Source organism: Panthera tigris, chromosome B4 (assembly GCF_018350195.1).
Source record: "Panthera tigris isolate Pti1 chromosome B4, P.tigris_Pti1_mat1.1, whole genome shotgun sequence".
NCBI classification, from domain to species: Eukaryota; Metazoa; Chordata; class Mammalia; order Carnivora; family Felidae; genus Panthera; species Panthera tigris.
This window is the reverse complement of record NC_056666.1, coordinates 36,573,974-36,595,780: the sequence shown is the minus strand read 5'-3', so window position 1 is coordinate 36,595,780 and position 21,807 is coordinate 36,573,974. Positions and strand designations below refer to the sequence as shown.

The following is a 21,807-nucleotide window of genomic DNA, read 5'->3' as shown; positions in this document are numbered from 1 at the left end:
AGTTATTTAAAGCTGAATTTCCTTTTTTGTCTTGTTATAAGAAAAGGAAACATTTATTTCTTTGACTTTTTAGCACCTTAAAAATCTCTAACCTGGGAGAGGTGTTTTTTTTTTTCCTATTTTGCTTAAATCATTGTGTGTAAGCCTGTTCTTGGAAATATCCTATAATTTGAAGTACCCAGAATTAATTTCTTTGGAAACATTAGAAAACCTGGTCTATGGAATCACACGTGCTATGCTCATAACTCAGTCTGTATTTGACTTCTCTATTTGTGTGTGTTTGGTTTTTGCCTGTAAAATGTCCCTTACTATTTCTTTATATGCAGTAGGCTTATTTGTGTACTGCAGGTGGTATGGTAAGTCTGTGAAGAAAGGGGCTCTGGAGAGTGGCCTTTATAGACAATTACACTTTACTTTATTCTTTTAAAAAACACGGAATATTAGATTTTTCACTGCAAGGTCTCCTTAAAAAAGTGAAACTGATCAGGTGGAATGTTAATGGCAAAAAATTAGCCATGAATATTATCCTTGCATCTACCATACAGTAGGGGGCAGACAAGTATTTTGATCTTTTTTTAACTTGTCCTGTCTTACTGGTGCCATTATATCTCTATTTCTTTCTAGTCTCTTACCTTTTCCTTCCATTTGTTTTCATGATGAGTTATATTGATTTATCTCATATCCAAGTCTCTATTTTGACATTGTATAACAGTAATCCGTTTGGAACAGTAAACAGACACTTGACCCTGTTCCAGTTTCTTTTATGAAGGCCATGCAGCAGAAGATCTATAAGATACTTGGTGGGACAGACTAAGATTTTCTTCCTCCTCCCTGCTCCTGCCACTCTACTCTCTCTTCCCTCCCCTTCCATTCCATTCCCTCTCCTTCCATTCCCTTCCCTTCCCTCTTCCCTCCCCTCTTCCCTCCCCTCTTCCCTCCTCTTCTCTCTTCCCTTCCGTTCCCTCCACATTCTTCTCTCTCACAGGTCAACCCCTCTGCTTCTCCCCCAGGTGAGTAACATCTGTAGCTTCTGCTCACATTAAATCTGAATTGTTCTTTTAATTTAAGGTACCCCAGAGTTCATGGCCCCTGAGATGTATGAGGAAAAATATGATGAATCTGTTGATGTTTATGCTTTTGGGATGTGCATGCTTGAGATGGCCACATCTGAATACCCTTACTCAGAGTGCCAAAATGCTGCGCAGATCTACCGTCGAGTGACCAGTGTAAGTCTTCCCCTAAATGATTATTGAGCTTAGGTCACATCTGAAAAGGAATGCCAAGGTGGATAACATCGAACATACAAAAGGAAACAATGGTAGAAAGCACACTCAGTTGTTGGGGGAAGAGGGAGTTGAAAGATTTTATTTCTCTGATTTAGTGAGAGCAAAAATAAAGATCAGAAAGTACCACTATATTCTGGATCCTCCTTGCCTTCATTTAAACTTTTCTTTTGAGATATATTTAAACATACTGTCATTACTAGTTTTCAACCCCCTGTTTATTCATCTAAGTTCTCATTCCTTCCCACCATAAAAGGTTTTATCTAAATTAAAAAGTAGTGCTCTTAAGTTGCTTTGTTCACAGACTTTTCCTTAAATGTTTTAAAATTTATTTATGAATTTATTAAATCATTTATAAATACCACAGGGTTTAAGGCCTAACAGTAATTTCTGGATCATCTAATAATACCCTAACCTATTAAAATATTTCCCGTTATATCGGCTTATAGTCAGTGTTTAAAATAGGGCCCATTGGGGGGTGGGGGGGAGGGGAGGGTGGGTGATGGGTATTGAAGAGGGCATCTTTTGGGATGAGCACTGGGTGTTGTATGGAAACCAATTTGACAATAAATTTTATATATTAAAAAAAAATAGGGCCCATCAACATCCACGGAAAATATTTTACTGTTACGTTTCTCTCTTTTTTTAATGTTTTTATTATTTATTTTTGAGAGAGAAAGAGAGAGAGTGAGCAGGGGAGGGGCAGAGATAGAGACACAGAATCCGAAGCAGGCTCCAAGCTGTCAGCACGGAGCCTGATGTGGGGCTTGAACCCGCAAACCATGAGATCATGACCTGAATCGAAGTCAGATGCGCTCAACCAACTGAGCCACCCAGGCGCCGCTGTTACGTCTCTTAATGTGTAACTATTATCCCCTACTTTTTTTTTGTCTCAGGCTGGGTAGGGCAAGAGAAATGTAGTAAACGTAGTTAGTTTAGCCTTCAGAGAATTCTAATTAAGTATTGTAATCACTATTCCACAGTTTTGCCCTTAGAAAGTTCATCTGCTTTACCTCTTAGAGTTCTGTGAATTTCAATTTTAAGTCTTTTATTCTTATTCCCCTTTCTTCCCCCAGTACCTAATAATTTACATCATCATTTTTTTCCTTTAAGGGTAAGATGGGCTATTTACTGGGTAGTTCCCCCTGTATTTTATTTAGAATTCTTGAAACCTCAAGAAGTATATTTGATTTCTTGGTTTTTTTACTCACTAGTTCCTATTTATCAGGTTCTTGGTTCAAAATAACTCTTAGATACAAGCCTTCTTCATTCCCATTGTCAGAACTCTAATACTTTTACTTCACACCTTACACTATCATCTTGAAGTAGTTAACGTTATGAATTTGTTTTTCTGCTTCACTTGAACTAGTTGAACTTTCTTGCTATTTCTTTTTGGTGTAAGGAACTTAAAATGATACCAGTTTGCTTGTGAAAACATGTAGAAATTCTTATTATCTTTACTATTCCTTACTTTTATCTAAACACCTTTTTAAGTCAGGCCACTTCTCTTTTTATTGTCTTGCACATATGCCACATCCTTCCCCTTTTCCTGTCCCATTTGTACATGCCATTTACATTCTGTACATGCTCTTTTGCTATCCAGTCAGTTCTTATACTGTATTTAACAGACTTCCCTAACAAAATTTTTTCTGATGGTCCTCACTGAATAATGATTTCTGCCTTCTCTGAGCTGAGCTTCTCAACTGATTGGAATCATAGTTTTATTTGTAATTGATTATTTTACTTATGAGTTCAAAAATTGAATTAATATAAAGCATTTAAAATGATGTTTAGTGTTATATGTATAAGTACTTGCTGTTTATTTTTATTGCTTTATATTCTTTAAAATTTGTGATCTTATCTCTACAAAATATTTCTGTTTAACTCTATTCTTATCTTTAGTACCTGTTAGTATCCCATATATAAAATAAGTCTCCAGTGCAAATACATGTGACATTTTCTGGATCCCTGCTACATGCCAAGTCCAGAGTAATTAAAGATGAATAGTATACATAGTCCCTGTCTTCAGAAAATTAGCTCTAATATAGAAGACCAGTGTATAAGCAAACAGTTGTAATTACAGTATGATAATAGCTTATTGGCTGTTTGTATGTCTTTTTTTTTCTTTTGGAACAATGCCTATTCAGATCCTTTGCTCATTTTTTAAAAAAAAAATTTAACATTTATTTATTTATTATTATTTTTTAATGTTTATTTATTTTTGACAGAGAGAGAGGCAGAGAATGAGCAGGGGAGAGGCAGAGAGAGAGGGAGACACAGGATCCGAAGCAGGCTCCAGGCTCTGAGTTGTCAGCACAGAGCCTGATGCGGGGCTTGAACTCACAGACCGTGAGATCATGACCTGAGCTGAAGTCGGATGCTCAACCGACTGAGCCACCCAGGCGCCCCAACGTTTATTTATTTTTGAGAGAGAGCAGGGGAGGTCAGAGAGAGAGGGAGACACGGAATCAGAAGCAGGCTCCAGGCTATGATCTGTCAGCACAGAGCCGAATGCAGAGCTCAAACTGACGAACTGTGAGATCATGACCTGAGCCCAAGTCAGACGCTCAACCGACTGAGCCACCCAGCCACCCCCTTTACTCATTTTTTTAATTGGGTTATTTGTCTTTTTATTATTGAGCTGTATGAGTTCTTTGTATATTCCAGATAGAAGTCCTTTGAGATAGATGATCTCTAATTATTTTCTCCCATTCTGTCAGTTGTCTTTTCTTAATAGTGTCACTATCTTGCTAGTACCCTTTGAGGTACAAAAGTTTTTCATTTTGATGAAGTCTGGTTTATATATTTTATCTTTTGTTTTGCTCACGCTTTTGATGTCATACCTGAGAATCCATTGCCAAATCTCAAGTCATGAACATTTACCCCTATGTGTTTTCTTTCGGGAATTTTATAGTTTTAGTTCTTTTTTTTTTTTTTTTTTTAATGTTTTTATTTATTTTTGAGACAGAGAGAGACAGAGCATGAGCAGGGGAGGGGCAGAGAGAGAGGGAGACACAGAATCAGAAGCAGGCCCCGGGCTCTGAGCTGTCAGCACAGAGCCCAGAGCGGGGCTCGAACGCACAGACTGTGAGATCATGACTTGAGCTGAGGTCAGACACCTAACCAACTGAGCCACCCAGGCGCCTCTAGTTTTAGTTCTTACAATTAAATTAGATCTTTAACTCATTTTGCATTTATTTTTGTTTATTTTTTTTAATGTTTGTTTATTTTTGAGAGAGACAGAGAGTGAGTGGCGGAGGGGCAGAGAGAGAGGGAGACACAGAATCTGAAATAGGCTCCAGGCTCTGAGCTGGCAGCACAGAGCCCAACGCAGGGCTCAAACTCACAGATTATGAGATCATGACCCAGGCTGAAGTCAGACGCCCAACCGACTGAACCACCCAAGCACGCACCCCTTGTGTTTATTTTTGTATGTGGTGGTGGGAGGTAAGGATTTTAACTTGGTTCATTTGCTTGTGACAACTATCCAGTTGTCTCAGCACCATTTGTTGAAAAGACTAGTCTTTCTCCATTGAATGGTTTTACCCTTGCTGAAAATCATAGGCATATGGGTTTATTTCTGTACTCTCAGTTCTGTTCCATGGATCAATATGTCTTGTTTACCATTGCTTTGTAGTAGTAGTAAGCTTTGAATTAGGAAGTGTGAGTCCTTCTATTTATTCTTCAAGTTTTGTCTCTTCTTGGTCTTTTGTAACTGTATAAATTTTAGAATCAGCTTGTCAATTTTTACAATTCAGCTGGGATCCTGATATGTATAGCATTGAACGTATAAATAAATTTGGAGAGTATTGCATCTTAACCATACTGAGTCTTCTGGTTCATGAACATGGGATGTTTTTCCATTACTTAGATCTTTTGTAATTTTTTTCAGTGGTGTTTTATAGTGTTCAGAGTATAAGTCTTGTATTTTTTTTATTGTTTATTCTTGAGTAATGTATGTGAGGGGTACTATTATAAATGGAATTGAATTTTTATTTCAATTTTTGATTGTTCATTACAAATACTTTTGGTTTTTGCATACTGATTTTGAATCAACAAACTTACTGAATTAATTCTAATAGTTTTTTAGTAGATTCCTTAGGATTGTCTATATACAAGATCATTTAATCTGCACATATAGCTCTTAGAAAATACAAGGCTAGGCAAGCGTGGGTGTGTGCTTTCCTTGTAAGAAAGAATTGAAAAAATAAAGTCTGGCTCTTAGTTTAATGAACAGAATTTCAGGATAAAGTTGAAAAAACAAAAAACTGGGTAGGTGTTGGCTTCTGGGAATTTTCTGATGAGAAAAAAGAGACCTGTTTTTTGATATGTCAGATTCCACTCCTGTTGTATTTATACAGTCTGTGTGTGTGAGAAGATGAACACATAATTCTCAACTTTTTCATTGAAATAACCAATAAATTTTTAAAAATTAACTATAGGAATAATAAATAAAGTTTCATAAAAGGATAATTTGCCCTTTAAGGTGGCTTGGAGTTTATTTCCTTTCATTAACTCTCCAGATTTTGCTAGAAATGACAGAATGGTTGACAAAATACTGAATTAAAACAAATCTGAACCACCCAGTTGTTTTGATAGGTCTTATACAAATCCTTGCTTGAATTCAAATATGTGAATTTAATCATTTATTCTCTTACATATAATATTACATTAAAGTTACCTCACCAGATCTACTCATACTAATTTTTTAAACCTAATTTTTTTTACGTTTATTTATTTGTTTTGAGAGAGAGGACACATGTGTGCAGGGGAAGGCCACAGAGAGAGGGGGAGAGAGAGCAAGCTCCACCTAGTGCAGAGACCAACTCGGTGCTTAAACTCACCCAACCATGAGATCATGACCTGAGCCTAAGTTGAGAGTTGGATGCTTAACCAACTGAGCCACCCAGGTGCCCTTTAAACCTAATTTTCAAGGAAGAGTTAAGAGTTGGAGTGTAGAGAGACACAGGAAACTGTATATACCTGAAATGTAAGGTGGTTCACCAATATTTGATAGTTTTCAGGGGGTGTTATAACAAAGTACCACAAACTAGGTGATTTAAACCAGCAGAAATTTATTGTCTCAGAATTTTGAGACCAGAAGTCCAAAATGAAGCTTTTAGCAAAGTCATGCTGTCTCTAAAACATGAAGGGGAAAACTTTTCATTGCCTCTTACCTTCTTATGGTTTGCCAGCAATCCTTGGCATTCCTTGGCTTGCATCTGCAGCATTTCAATCTCTGTTTCACATGGTGTTCTCCCCCTCATCTGTCTGTGTCTCCTCTTCTTATACAGACACCAGTCAGATTGTATTGAGGGCCCACCCCACCCCAGGATGACCTCATCTTAACTAATTACAGTTGCACTGCTCCTTTCTTCTTCTTCTTCCTCCTCCTCCTCCTCCTCCTCCTCCTCCTCCTCCTCCTCCTTCTTTTTATTTTGAGAGAGAGAGAGAAAGCTCAAGTCAGGGAGGGGCAGAGAGAGAGGGAGAGAAAGAGAATCGGAAGCAGGCTTCATGCTGTCAGCACAAAGTCTGGCGTGGGGCTCAAATCCATGAGCTGAGCGCATTAACCATGAGATCACAACCTGAGCTGAAGTCAGAGGTGAAGGTACCCAGCAATGATCCTATTTTCAAATAAGGTCAGATTCTGAGATACTGAAGGTTAGAATTCATATCTTTTTTTAAGAGAGAGCAAGCAAGCAGGGGAGAGGGGCAGAGGGAGAGAGAGAATCTTAAGCAGGCTCCACACTCAGCACAGAGCCCAATGCGGGGCTTGATCTCAAGACCCTGGGATCATGACCTGAGCTGAAATTAAGAATTGGGTACTCAATCAGCTGAGCTACCTAGGCACCCCAGAAGTTTGACATACCTTTTGGGAGGGCACAGTTCAACCCATAATAGTTCATGGGTTCATCAAGCAAATATTTAGGTCTGCTTTCTTTGTTCCAGACTTTTTTCTGGATACTAGGTATTGAATATTCTTGTTAGGTAAAACCCGAATCTTTGTCTCTTAAGAGCTTAATAGGGGAAGGGGAAGAAACAGTTTAACCCAGACAATTAGTTACCTTATGGTATAAAAACAATTATTCTAGGGATAGGTACTTAATGAAAGCATGTAAGAGTGGTGCCTAATTGAGTTTGGACAGGTTGGGGAAATTAGAAAGGGAGAGATTAAGATAGTGTTGCATGTGAGAAATCTATATATTTGTATGTCTATAGAGTTTGGAAGCAGGAAAAGAAAGAAAGGATAAAAAGAGGAAAAGAGAGCTTAGATTATACTCCAACATTTGAGGAACCATTGCAGCACTTTACACTGGGTAGTTGTAATAAGATCAGACTTAAATTTTAAATTTTTAAAAAATTTGTTCTGGCTCCAGAGTAGAAAATGGATTTATGAAGAAAGACTAAAAGCTAAAAACCCTATTTTAAGAGGCTGTTGCAGTAATCTGAAGGAATGACGGATAGATTAGGATTTACAGTAGAGTGAATGGATGAGATATGAATTAGAATTCAGTTAAGCTAAGTTGTTCTTTTTGACTTACCATTTATGAAAATAAATATGGAATAAATACCCATTGTAAATATATATCCTCTTAAAATAAGATGAATCTTGGTCATTAAACTTGATTATGAAGTTAAATATATAACGTTAGACTTTCAGACTATAAAATTTACAATTTGTATATGGAATAATTTATATATTTTATTTACTAACCATATATTGCTTTTCTTCATCCCATCATACTCTAAACCAGGGATTAATGAACTCTGAACCATGGGCCAGATCTATCTTGTTGTACAGTGTACAACCCATGACTAAGAACGGTTTCCACATTTTAAGTAATTGGGGGAAAAAATCAAAAGAAGAAAAACATATCATGTGAACATTTCAGTGTCCATAAATAAAGTAATAAAGCACAACCACACTTGTTTCTGTATTATCTTTGTTTTCACACAATACAATGCAGAGTGGTAACTGGAACAGAATGTGTGTTCCAAAATGTGCTGTTTGGGCTCTTACCAGAAAAAGTTGTTGAGAGGCACCTGGGTGGCTCAGTCAGTTAAGCCTCCAACTTCAGCTCAGGTCATGATCTCGCTGTTAACCGAGTTTGAGCCCCACGTCGGTCTCTGTGCTGACAGCTCAGAGCCTGGAGCCTGTTTGGATTCTGTGTCTCTCCCTCCCCTTCCCCCTCCCCCTCCCCCTCCCACACTCTGTGCCTGTCTCTCAGAAATAAACATTAAAAAAATTTTTTTAATAAAAAAGAGAAAAAGTTGTTGACTTCTATTGTAAACACATGTCACCAGAACTTTAAAAATTCTCCACTGAAGAGTTCTGTAATTACTAATCTGTAAAAATGATGATAATGTTCCTCTAGTAGGATGCTATTAATATAAGAATCTCAATACAAGCAAGTAATTACTTAAATTGTTAATTAAAAATTTGTGGGTAGTCTTTTCTCTCAGTCAGAAGTGGAACTATGGATTGCCTGGGTGGCTCAGTCAGTTAGTTAAGTGTCTGACTCTTGACCTTGGCTCAGGTCATGATCTCATAGTTCGTGAGTTCGATCCCCATTTTTTCAGTGGCCACATTTTTTGATATTGGCCTAAGAAATAACATCTTAAACCCAGTATTATTGCTTGAGGTGATCATTCTGGATTTTAAACACCAGGGTTTATGAACCAATAACTTTTGTTTACCTTTATATCAGTGCTGAATGTTTGATATCAAACAGACTAGATATGAAATACACATTAGATAGGCAAATATTTAAACATTCTCTGCTATCTCTCAGCCATACCAGCCTCCTTTGTTGGTCTTGGAATATTTCTATTTTGAAATGGGAATAAATTTTGTTATGTACCAGCAGACCATGGCTCTGCTTTTTTGTAGGCTGCTCTTAGAGACACTAGGAGGAATTGACTGGGCTGTCTCTATTATTTAGTGATAAGTGTCTCTGATTAATTTGCTAATTCACTTCCTTATTATTTCTCTAAATAAAGGTTGGTATTGAAAATGTTTTGAGGGATGATGGAATTTTAGGTTTTTTTTTATATAAAATGAAGTATAAAAATAACTGCTATTTACAGAAATCAAGTTACAAACTTTTATGGTAGTACCAGTTTTTTAAAAATGCAAGTTTTATAGGTGGCCAGTATTAAATTTTATCCTTTTTCTGTACCTAACCCAGCAAATATGATTAACTGATTAAAAATAATGACTGTGGGGTTGCCTGGGTGGCTCAGTGGGTTAAGTATCCGACTTCAGCTCAGGTCATGATCTCATGGTTCATGGGTTCGAGCCCTGTGTCAAGCTCTGTGCTGACAGCTCATTGCCTGAAGCCTGCTTCAGATTCTGTGTCTCCCTCGCTGTCTGCCCCTCCCCCACTCACACTCTGTGTGTGTGTGTGTGTGTGTGTGTGTGTGTGTGTGTGTGTCTGTCTCAAAAATAAAGATTAAAAACAATTAAAAAAAAAATAATGACTGTAGGATGAGTAGATGAAAAACATAGCTAAACTGTTGATTTAAAAAGTTGCTCACCAGAGGCTCACGGCTAAAATGAGTGTTTTAGAGTTATATGGCTTCATACTGTTAGGTACAGCACTGCCATATGATCAGATAAAAATTTATATAAGAAATTATTTGATAAAAGTAAAAAAAAAATTTAAGAAAGGCATTTGAGACACTAAAAAACAAATGTATCTTTATTTGCATATGCAGACTCTAGTTCAAAACCCCCTTCTCAAATGAGAGAAGTCTTTTCATGTTAATTTAATAGAACCTAGAAAGACCAATATCATTTTCCACATTCTTAGTACTTACCCTGTTTTTATTTTTTTCCCTTTTTTAAAGATAAAATTCACATACCATAAAAATTCATTTTAAGATGTAAAATTCAGTTTTTAAAATATATTCATGCTGCACCTTTCTATCACCCCCCAAAAGAAATCCCATATCCATTAACACTCACTCTCCATTCCCCCTTCCAACGAGCCTCTGGCAACCACTCATCCATCTACTTTATGTCTCTCTGGATTTGATTTGCCTGTTGTGGACATTTAATACAAATGAAATCATATGATATATACCCTTTTGTGTTATGCTTTGTTTGTTTTTCTGTTTTGCCTTTTGTGGCATGCTTTGACTTAGCATAATGTTCTGAAGGTTTATCCATGTTGTAGCAAGTATTAGCATTTCCTTCTTTTTATAGCTGAATAATACTCCATTGTATGGATGGATATACCACATTTGTTTCCCTTTAGTTCTATAGTTCCTTCTCCTTCTCTCGTTGTTAAACTGTTAGAATCTATAGCCACCCTCCCTTCTGGAAAGGGACTGCAGAACAGAAAAAATGAAATATATATTGTCTTAAAAGATACTGTCCAAGAATTTGATTTATCAAATCTTTGTACATACTGTACTGATAGCATAGCATATGACACATTGAGTCATTTAGTAATAGTTTGAAGAATAAATGATTTAATTAAAGGAATCCCAAATATAGTCAGTTAGACACTTATTTAAGTTTGGGAGGTTGAATTAACCTTGCAAAACAGGAATGAAACTTAAGGTCACCTTTGAAGTTTTAACAAAGCTATCCTAAAATGAAATTGAATAATACTAAGTAGAAACAGATAACACATATAAAAGCAATATATTTTCTATAATGGGTAAAACTATTTGGTACCAAAAGAGCAGAAAACAAAAACTTAAAAAGTTAAGAGTCAAAATTCCAGGACAAGAAGGATATGTGAAAAAGTCATCTATGCATGTATTTTCCATCGATTATCAAATCTCATAGTTGTAATTTCTAAACAACTATTTTATAAGTAACTCTTTCCATTATGAGGCTAGGTCTGTATTTTGTTGGAAGTGTTTCAGTATAATTTTTACCCTATAATCACTCTCATTTTATTCTCTGAGATTTCATAGGGAAAACTAAATCATAAGTTCACTTGCTAGTACCTCTGACATTTCAGGACAATTCCTGATTCATGGATCCTTTCTCATTGAGACCCATCATTTTCAGTTTTTAGAACTACAGGTTTCCCTCACTGTCCACAAACAGAGCATTCCCTTGAAGTCTTTTGTAAGCTGAAAAGGCATAAAAGGGAAGGAGTAATTATTATTAATATAGATTCATATTAAATTTTTTGAGCATTCTCAGACTCCAATTATAACCTCTTTTAAGATTTTCTAATACCGTAGGATATATCTTGCTAACAGATGCATAAAATAAGTTAAAGCGCAGATGTTCACAGGCACAATTTAAAGCTATGGTGTCTTGATGCTAAATGTAGCTCCCAGGGGAAGGAGCTCAGCTTTGCCACTTTTGCTTTGATGGCTCACTGCAAAACAGGCCCTGAAATCTACTTTTGCTTTTTTTCATAAAAGCAAAAATCCTTTTTGGATTTCTTTTGGTTAGTGAAAACAGGTACTCATGTAGGTCTTTCATAAAAGCAAAGTGGTGTGGGGCACCTGGGTGGCTCAGTCGGTTGAGTGTCTGACTCTTGAGTTCAGTTCAGGTCATGATCTCATGTTTGCTGAGTTCGACCCTGCGTCGGGCTTGGAGTTGAGTGTGGAGCCTGCTAGTGATTCTGTCTCTTCCTCTGCCCCTTGCCTGCTTGTCCTTTTTCTCTCTCTAAAAAACTGAAAAAAAAAAAAACAAAAAACCAAAAAAACACAAAAAACCAAACTGTCATAATGTAAACTTTCCAAAAGCGGGGGATACCTGTTCCTTTGGATTTCTTGAGGGAATGTGTAACTGGAAAAGGAAAGTGCTCAGCAGTTGTTTCCTTTGACCTAGAAGAGACTAAACAGGAAGAAGAATCATAATTGGAGATAAAGAACTTGATAAGGTTATAAGACATTGCAAAGGCCTGGTAGAGGTTTGAGATTCTGTCCGTTAAGATACTTTGAGAAGAGATTAAGATAGCAGCTACCAGATTTGAATGATTTAATTCAGTGACTGTCAAACTCTTTTTACCAGGACGCTTTATAATCATAAAAATTATTGAGGACCCCAGAAAGCTTTTGCTCACTTATGTTATATCTATTTTACTGTATTAGAAACTAACACAGTCTTATAATGTAATAACATAATAAGCCCAATAATATGTTGACATCAATAACATTTTTATAAAAAAATGTTTTTGTCCAAAACTAATTTTAAAGATTTAGTGAAAAGACAGCATTTTTACATTTTTGCAACCATCTTTAATGTCTGGTCAGCAACAAGACAGCTGGGTTCTCATGTCTGCTGTATGAAATCTGTTGCAGTATTTTTTTTTTTTATTGAAATGTATAAAGAAAAGCTGGCCTCACACAGATATGTCATTGGAAAAGAGGTACCTTGTCCATCCCCTGAAAGAGTTTTGAATACTACACTTTGAGAGTCTCTAATTAGATCTTTGCTATGCAAAGTGTAGTTCCCCCACCAGCAACATTGACATCCCAGGGCACTTGTGAAAAATGTAAAATTTTCACTTCATCCCAGACAGCTCAAATCAAAATCTGCATTTTACGAGTTCCAATGGTGATTCATATGTACGTTAAAGTTTGAGAAGTATGAGCTGGAACAGTGATCACCTGACGTCCCTTCCAGTCCTGTGTAACATAGACTAAATAAGATAATGCCAAAACGTTATTTGAAAATAATTATTCCATCATTCATGAAATTTTTTTACTAGCATTAAAAGTAACCAGACTGATTTAGAAATTTTATCCTACTTAATTGCATTTTTTTTCCCTGACTTATTGAGGAGTTGCTTTTTTACTTTTTTATTTTATTTTTTTACAGAGAGCATATGAGTGGGGGAGAGGGTCGGGGTCAGGGAGTAATGGGGGGGAGAATCTCAAGCAGGCTCTATGCTCAGTGTGGACCCCGGTGTGGGGTTCGATCCCACAATCCTGGGTTCATGACCTGAGCCAGAATCAAAAGTCAGACACTCAACCAATTGAGCCACCCAGGTGGCCCAGGAGTTGCTTTTTTAAAAAGCAAAATAATAAGTCAAGCTGTGGAAGAGATGGAATAAAAAGCTTGAGAAGTTCTTTAAGTCAGTGGAGCTGTGTTAGGATTCTTAGTTTCTAGCGATACTGCAGGCATTCACTTGTGCTTTATTTTTCCTCTCAGCTGTGAGAATTTAGTTCTGTATTATCTACAGTCCCTTATTCTGTCCTGTCAGTCAGTATATTTCTTATCTGGGAAATGCTGTCTTGATTTCACCAACCTCCATCTGTATCTTCTGGCTTCCAATTAAGAATAACATCATCCATGTCCTTTTTTAGTTTTCTAAAATTTTTCTCATGTTTTGAGTGCTGAGATAAATGTGAGGATTGAAGTAAATACATAGATTATATAATGATTTATATAATTATGTAAGCAATAATGATGACTCTTGTGTTGAAATGCACCCTGATTGTTAAGTCTGCTTTGGATATAAATTTAACTAATGTTTTAAAGTGTATGTTAGCATCAGTGCCTAACTATTGGTCATTTAATAAGGAAGCATGTTGGTTATCTATTCAGAGCTCATAGGGCTCCCTGATGCAAATCCCCCACCACCCCTACTAATGCCTTACCACCACCATCAGCCAGTGCTCCTGCCACTCCATATTTCTGGTTTCCATCCCAGATCTACTATGTATACCTTAGTATAGTCAGTAAACACTGAAATAGTAATTACAGTAAAGAAGGTGGATTTCATAGACATAAAGAAGTAGGGGATTTTGATCTCTTTCCAGAGGGTCAGAGACAGTGTTCCAGTAAAAATATGTTTAAGCTGAGAACTTTAGTGGCCTATTGTGACAGAGGTGGTGAAGCAAATTTTGTATGAAGTAATTATCAGTAGCTTCAGCTCCTTGGCACTCTTTATCAGGAATATTTTAGGATTTTTGGAAGAAAGTCATGCCAGTATCATTCTCCTCTATATTCCCATCATACTCTACCTCTGTTTTATTAATATAATAATTATTATGTTGATATTAACTATTGTTCCTCCCCTCCCCCATTAGAACTGAGCCCCTCAAGGACAGGTTTCTTTTTTCCTCTTAGAGAGCAATTCACTACTACATGTCTGACCCTGCAGTGGTGCACTGTCATACAAGTAGTGGGTGACAGCAGTGTAAATATTAATAAATAATACATCATTTGTGCCAGGCATTGCATCAAACACTTTGCATATGTTACATAGCTTAATTCTTCCAGTAACCTGGGGGTGGTAAAGAGTAAATGCTACTATTATCAACATTTTGTGAATATAGGTCTGAAGCCCAGGAAGTCTAGCCCAAGATTACATATTTAGAAAATAACAGAGCATTCTGTTATTTTTGTTATTATCTGATTCCAGATCCCCTGCTTATATCAAAATGCTGCATCAAATCCATAAATGTCAATTACAGTGTCAAATCTGTGACCTAAGAGTATTTAAACTTGTCTGTGTAAGTGCTGATGTGGAGGGGGTAAATATAGACTGTGGTTTAGTAATTACATTCTATAGTGCACTGATAATAAATTGTTGCATGTCATTGTTCTGTACATGCAGTTTATTCAGGTCTGTACTTGAAATATTACTTGCTCAGAGAGGCTTTCCCGAAAATATTTTTTAGTGTGCACACACTTCTATCCCCTGATGGTTTTATTTTTCTTCATGGCTTTTGTCACAGGTTTATAGTATTCATCTGAAGCCCCAGTTAGTATACAAATTCTATGAATTGGAGATTTTATTTGACTTGTTCGTTGGCTGTATTTGTAGTATTTAGAGACTGGCAAGTCATAGGCACTCAGTATTTGTGAAATGAACACACGGATACAGAACTGTAGAGAGTGAAACCCAATTTTACGTTGCCTGTGGAGGAACTGGGCTCTGGAGTTGGGTCTCCTTGAGTTTAAATCCCAGCAATGTCCTTTCCTAGCTGTGATACTTTGGGCAAGTTATTTAACTAATCTGAACCTAAGGGGTTTATGAGGATTAAATGAGTAATGTGTGTAGAACATAACAAAGTGCCTGACATGCAGTTATCAATCAGTACTTAGTAGGTATTGCTGTTATTATCGTTAGCATCGGTATTACATGCTTAGTAGTGAATTACGTTCTCTCATTCCATTCTTTATCCAGTGACATTCAGTAAATCACAGTTATAAAATGTGTTTAATGAACTTAAAGTCAAGTTTTTTTTTTAATTTTTTTTTTTAACGTTTATTTATTTTTGAGACAGAGACAGAGCATGAACGGGGTAGGGTCAGAGAGAGGGAGACACAGAATCTGAAACAGGCTCCAGGCTCTGAGCTGTCAGCACAGAGCCCGACGCGGGGCTTGAACTCCCTGACCGCGAGATCATGACCTGAGCTGAAGTCGGCCGCTTAACCGACTGAGCCACCCAGATGCCCCTAAAGTCAAGTTTTAGAATGAATGAGCTAACATTTATTTGTTATTTTGCTTCTTGCCAATAATCTTGAAAGTGCTTTGCATATACTATCTTATCTTTATCCTGGTAAGTAGATAATATATTCATTTCACAGATAAGAAAATAGAATCACAGGTTAAGCATTTTGTCCCATGGACATGCAGGAGAAATAATAATAATAATAATAACAATAATAATAACAATAATAATAATAATAATAATAATAATAATAATAATAATGGTGGTAGTGGTTGTGGTGTCAGAAATCAAGCATCACTAATATGACAATAACAGACCTTAAAGTTTTTTCTTTACTTGTTTTTTAACTTTTTTTTTAGACCTCGAGGGAAAAACATCTGAGAGTAAGGAAATTAGGGTACATGGACAGCATAAGACTGATATAGCATGTTTTAGCCCTGTATAGAGAGGTTCACAATACCTCGTTTAAAGGAGAAAAACTTCAGTTGTCTTGAAAATCTGCCATTGGTAATGAGAAAATCCAAATAAGAGTAATGAGCACAATTTTTGTCTGCTATTAAAAGAATAGAAACTACAGTAAGCAATGTCGTCAGTTGTTTTTTTATATGAAGGATAGTGCACTTGAGGTTGGAGCCATACACAAGCTTTCATGAATCCGGAGAGTAATGAGCCTTGGGGAATCATGAGGTAAACTAATTTCCTTTGATAGAGCTAGGTAGATTTTGTAGGAAGTTTGAAGAGGTTTGTTTTCCAATGGGATCATAAGGTATGTTCAAATTCCTGTAAACTAATGGTTCATACCAATAAGAATCTGGCTGAATCCAGCCTCATAACAACCAAGTTAGAAATAATGGGGATTTTTAATTACTTTGTTTGTGTAATTTAGACTTTGTCACTGATTCCATTAGCCATTGGATTGCAAGATTTGAACATTCTGTCTGGGAAAAACAGAACTAAAGCAGTTAGGGTGAAATTCCTTTTACTTTTTTATATAACAGATTACAATTCACCCCACCTTTTTTTTTTTAACTGAAACAAGTGATTCCTGATTAGATAGTGTTTGAAAAGTTGAGGAAAACTGTATGTTTTTCTTTAGCAGCTGGAATTTTTATAGTAATGCAGAGATCTAAATCCACTGGAATTAGCTGACATGATTCCTTTATAAATTTTATTCGTGTTTCCATCCAGTAAATTTGGATTCTGCATGTAAAAGAAACCTATGTGTATCATGGGCTATATCTTGGGGACGTTTTGCATGATTTTCAGAGGCATTTCATTATTCTGTGATTTGATTAAAATTAAAGCTTCTTAATCAGATTGTTATTCTTAAACCAAAGAGTTCTGAGTATCATTCTTAATGTTTTAGGTACTAAGGAACTTGGGAAATCCTTATTTCAGAATTTCTCAAAAAAGCTGTTTTGTTTTTTTTATATTTGCTGAATGTTGCTGTATAATTCACAGGGCATTAGACTATAGAATAAAAACTGCTAGAATATAGAATGATAGTTTCTATACTTAAGTATGTTATAGCAATATTGAGTTTCTTGGTATCTTAAAAGTAATTTACATGCCAAAAGATATATAGATACTTTGTAATTGCTACCTTCTCATTATATATGATTTGTAGTATACCTTGAAAGAAGTGTAGAACTCAGTTGGCTAAAAAAAGTGGGGAGTAGTAAGAGTATTCTTATTAGTGAAAATGTGCACTAAGTATTTGGTGAACAAGTAACCGGTTTGACTGGACTTATTTTGGGGAAGAGAAGAGTAGAGAAGAAGGTGGAAGTTGGATTGTGAGGGCTTTTCACACCAGATCAAGAAAATTTAAAAAACCGGAACATGGGCTAGAAGTAACATTGAACTAGGCATTGTGGAATCTGGATTCTAGGTTTTGCTTTACCATTGACGACGAGGCCGTTACCCATAAAAACCGATTCTGTTTTATTCTAGGTGCTAAAGATGATACAGTGTATCTGGCAGGTGTCTAATAAGGACTAGAGTGGACTAGACTAGATACTTCATAGATGCCAGTTGAATTAATGAATTGATTCTAGCTTTGATATGGCATTAATCTCTCTGGGCCAAAATGGTCTCATTTGAATAAGGAGGACCTCTCAGATTCTTTCTAGATCTGTGATCCTATGGCAGTCTTGTAGATGTGGAGAACTATTAACCATTTTTGAGTAGTGTAATGTGAGTTAAATGATGTCAAGTGACTGGAAAGGGCTAAATGTCAGATGATTAAATGAAGCCAGATGGTTGATCTGGTCACAATATAAAATACAAATTGGAGATGGAGAGAATAGAAACAATGAAGCCCATCTGAAATTGGTTAAGTTTAAAGAGGTGAGGTGTTAATAATCTGGACTTTGGTGGTCACAGTTGTTATGCAAAAGAAGCAGTGATTTTGAGAGGTAACAAAGAAATTAGCAAAAATCTCATTTTGCCTGGCCAGAGATCTTTGACTGTTGGAAGGACAGTAGGAATACTAGTAGCAGAAGTGTTTACCAGTTGCTTTAAACATTTATCTTTGTTTAAAGAGCTCATAGAGAATAATAATACTTAAGTATTTTGAGAGAAGTAAGCATCCAAGAATGACTAAGTTTTCTGTTCTGGATCATGGAAATAGTGATGATACCACTGAAAGAAATGAGGAAATTTAGAGAAAAGCACTGACTTAATTAAAGAGAAAGAAGAATTAGAGCTTAGATGTAAACTCTTGTACATATATGTGAATGATATTTTTATTGTATATGTTGAAAACTCTTATTTTGATATATAGAAAAGACTGGTCTAGATATTTGTGCCTGTATTATACCTCTGTCCAAAAAAAGTGATCTCATTGTGGTTTTGTGTGTTGCCCAGCAGAATTTTAAAATCCAGGTAACAAGTCACCTGTTTTCTAGCTCTTTCATTTTCATTTAGCTAGCATAGTCCTAAGCAAGCTTACTCTCAAACATTTAAGTTAAAGGTAATGCTGGACCACATTACTGTATTTCTGACTAATACCTGACATTCTAAACTACCTAGTTAGTGATGAATTGTGTTGAGCCAAAGATCAATAACAACTAGTGCTTTGAATAGGACTTTATTCTGTTACCCATTATAACAGTGCAGTGAAAGTGCTTTTTCTACCATCTTTGTTAGTGACATGAAGAAAAACCTTTCCTTAATCACTAAGTCAAAGTAGTAGTTATGTGGGTCCATGAGATCTTCCTGGAAAATGGGAATATCTTTAGGTTTATATGCACGTTGAGGCTTTTAATAAAAGGGAAGGGAGAAGAGTAAATTTTTACCATTTCCATGTACTAATTCACAGCCTTTTTTTTTTTTTTTTTTAATGTAACATAAGAGAGTAGTAAGGCTTTAATATCACCTCTTTTTAAATTAGGTAAACATTTAAAACTAGGTAATTATTATCCACAGTTTTCGAGTGAGTTTAAGGGATGTGGTCCAAGTCCCACACACAAACCTGGTGTATGAGAAGTTGACCTGAGAACCCAGCCCAGTATCATGATTTCCTTCAACAGTGTTCTTTTGGCTACACATTCAGAGTTTATGTTTTGGTTGTTGAACTCAATCCCTATTTTCATTTAAAAGCATAGTTCCAACACGATGAGGGGTGAGAGAGTGTTTAGATAAATAGATTTCTAGTGTGGGTTTTGATGTCAAGGAGGCAGAACCTGTGGATATAATGGGTGGAGCTTTGAGCAAGTAAAAATCTCATTTTGCTTGTCCTAGGTTCTGTTGCTTTTAGAGGAGAAACAGGAGGTGCAGAAGCAGAACAGTTTCCCTGTTGTTCAGCCTGTAGCTTTGTTTAAAGGGCCTATCTAGAATAGTAGATTATTGGCTAAGCAGAGCAAACGGAGAATTGGAGAGTCTGAGAGTTGGAGAAGCATGGCTAGTGTTAAACAAGAATCTATGCTTCGATCTGACTTTGATGTCTGCCTTACTTATGCTGTAGGCTAACTTACTCTGTTAATTTAGGTCTTATCAATTTCCTCTCTTTTCCTCTAACTGTAACAAGTGTATTTTGCCTTTTGTGATGGATTTTACAAAGAAAGACTTCTGCTCAGTGTTTGTCATCGTAAATTCTCATTGTTGCTGCTGCCCTCAAAAGGATTGTGTAAATGAGGTGGGTAAGAATTTCTAATAAATACAAAAGGTATATTGTAGCCATTGGGTGATATTTGAAGCAAGTATCAGTTAAAGTACTGAAATTGTTTACTTTAGAATGCTTTTTAAAATACTTGATGTTTTGTGGTTTAGTTAACTTGCACTACATTTCTTATGAGGAGGAAAGAGGCTTTTCTCAATTCTGAATGGTTAGGAAAAGTTTTACTTTTATGAAAGGATACATAAATGTTACCCTAACACATTTGAAACCTAAGCTTTTAAGAAGCAAGTGCTGGCAGTTTTTAAGAGCTAGCTAGAATATTGAACCAGAGAATACCATATTACGACTCAGTTTTATTTTTCCCCAGATTAGTTGGCAAACCATAAGTATATAGAATTCAAAGAAAAATTGAATCTATAAAATCCATGTATTATGTGTTTTCCATTTTTCTTAGTTCAAATCAACATTTAACAAACATTTATATCAACTCCTGATGTACCTTTGGAGGGAGTCACAGTTGTTTTCTTTCTTTCTTTTTCTCTTTTTTGGCTCGAAAATTGCACAAAAGTGGCCTTTGTTTTTGTTTTAAGAGAATACATAATTTTTTTAAAACCCAGAAATATCTTAAATTAGATATTCAAGAAGGTGTTCAAGAAGCGCTTTTGTTGAATGCAGGGAAACATGCTACTCTCCCCGTCAAAAAAACATATCATGGCACTGTTGCCTAAAGAGAGATTCCTGTTAGTTACAAAAGTAAGCAAGAATATTTCTAGAGACAGTGGGGTTGCTGGGTGTAGAAGAATGGAGTGAGCGAGTGTTTCTCCTTAACCAAATTTTTCTTATGTGTAAAATATTTAATCTGCCAATTTATCTGCCTTAGTACTCTTTTTCTGTTTTGTGTTTTTAAACCTCATTCAGAAGAGGTGAGCAAAACTTTGCCTGTACTGGTCAGAACAGGACTAGACTAGTATTTAGTGAGGCTAAATCAGGTAGTAAAGAAAACGAATGACATTAGGAGGATTTTAAAGGCTCTAAGTTGATCGTTTTTGTTGAAGTATATGAACTATGGAGTAGAAAAGATGAAATCTTAGCAAAATATTTTTTCATCATTAGTTTTGTTCTGTCTGGTGCTTAAAATCATGTTTTAGAATAATCTAGACCTTTTTTTTTTTTTTTATTTAAAAAAGTATGTTACCAAAAATATTTTAAAATGCATTGAGTTCTGCCTATTTCTTCACTGGATCATATAAATAAATAAAATAATAAAAAATACATTGAGTTCTTTCATTTCTTAAGAAGCCTGTAAGTATGATAAATGTATCAAAACCTGTGCTTGTTTATTTCAAGCAACTTTCTATTATGTTTCCCAGATGACTTTTCTGTAGGTCACTTTCAGTGTTAGGTTTCATGCTCGTTTTTACATTTTGTGGGGTCATTTTCAATATATAATCCCCATATATTCTTCTCAAATGGTTCAGAACACTTCTGCTAGATATTTTGATAATCCTGGCTTCTTGGTGGTAGCTGAAATTTCTTCTATCTTTTTCATTATCTGTGTGGGTAACAGTAAGCTGAATTAATCTTTTAATACCAGCTGCTGGACTGGTAAGGTATGTCTCAGTTTTATTGGTTACCTTGGCACCTGCAATACCTTTTTTAAGTTGGCAGTGGCAATCAGATTACCAATTATATAGCACTGTTACAGAACTTTCTATATTTGAATCTTGAATAGCTTAACCTAGTAAATTTAAGGTGTTATATTATGCACAGTTTCTGGTTTTACCAGTATGACCTTATATAGCTCGTTTGTTCAACTAATAATTCTATTTATAAATAGAAATTCCTATTTGTAAAGTAGTGAATGTTTATATGGGTAGGATTAGCAAGAGGATTATTTATTTTTAAAAATAACCAAGGATGAAAGTAGGTTCACTCTACATCTTGGTGATTATTTTTCAAGAGAATTCTTTGCTTCCTTTTAACCCTAAGATTTATTATCTTTCGTGATTGCCTCTGAATTCAAAA

At 35.8% G+C, this 21,807-nt stretch overlaps 1 protein-coding gene across 11 annotated transcripts in view; it reads left to right on the top strand.

Annotated features, from left to right (window-relative positions):
* The window catches only part of WNK1 (WNK lysine deficient protein kinase 1), a 162,571-nt gene that overhangs the window by 89,828 nt on the left and 50,936 nt on the right, over nucleotides 1–21,807 (top strand). For 6 of the 11 annotated variants that reach the window (XM_042991520.1, XM_042991519.1, XM_042991518.1 and 3 more), the window contains exons 4-5: nucleotides 1,069–1,226; nucleotides 19,693–19,800. In XM_042991520.1, the coding sequence (XP_042847454.1) occupies nucleotides 1,069–1,226; nucleotides 19,693–19,800 (266 nt within the window). The remainder of the gene's footprint in view (nucleotides 1–1,068; nucleotides 1,227–19,692; nucleotides 19,801–21,807) is intronic. The other 5 variants (XM_042991517.1, XM_042991516.1, XM_042991521.1 and 2 more) reach the window with 1 other exon arrangement.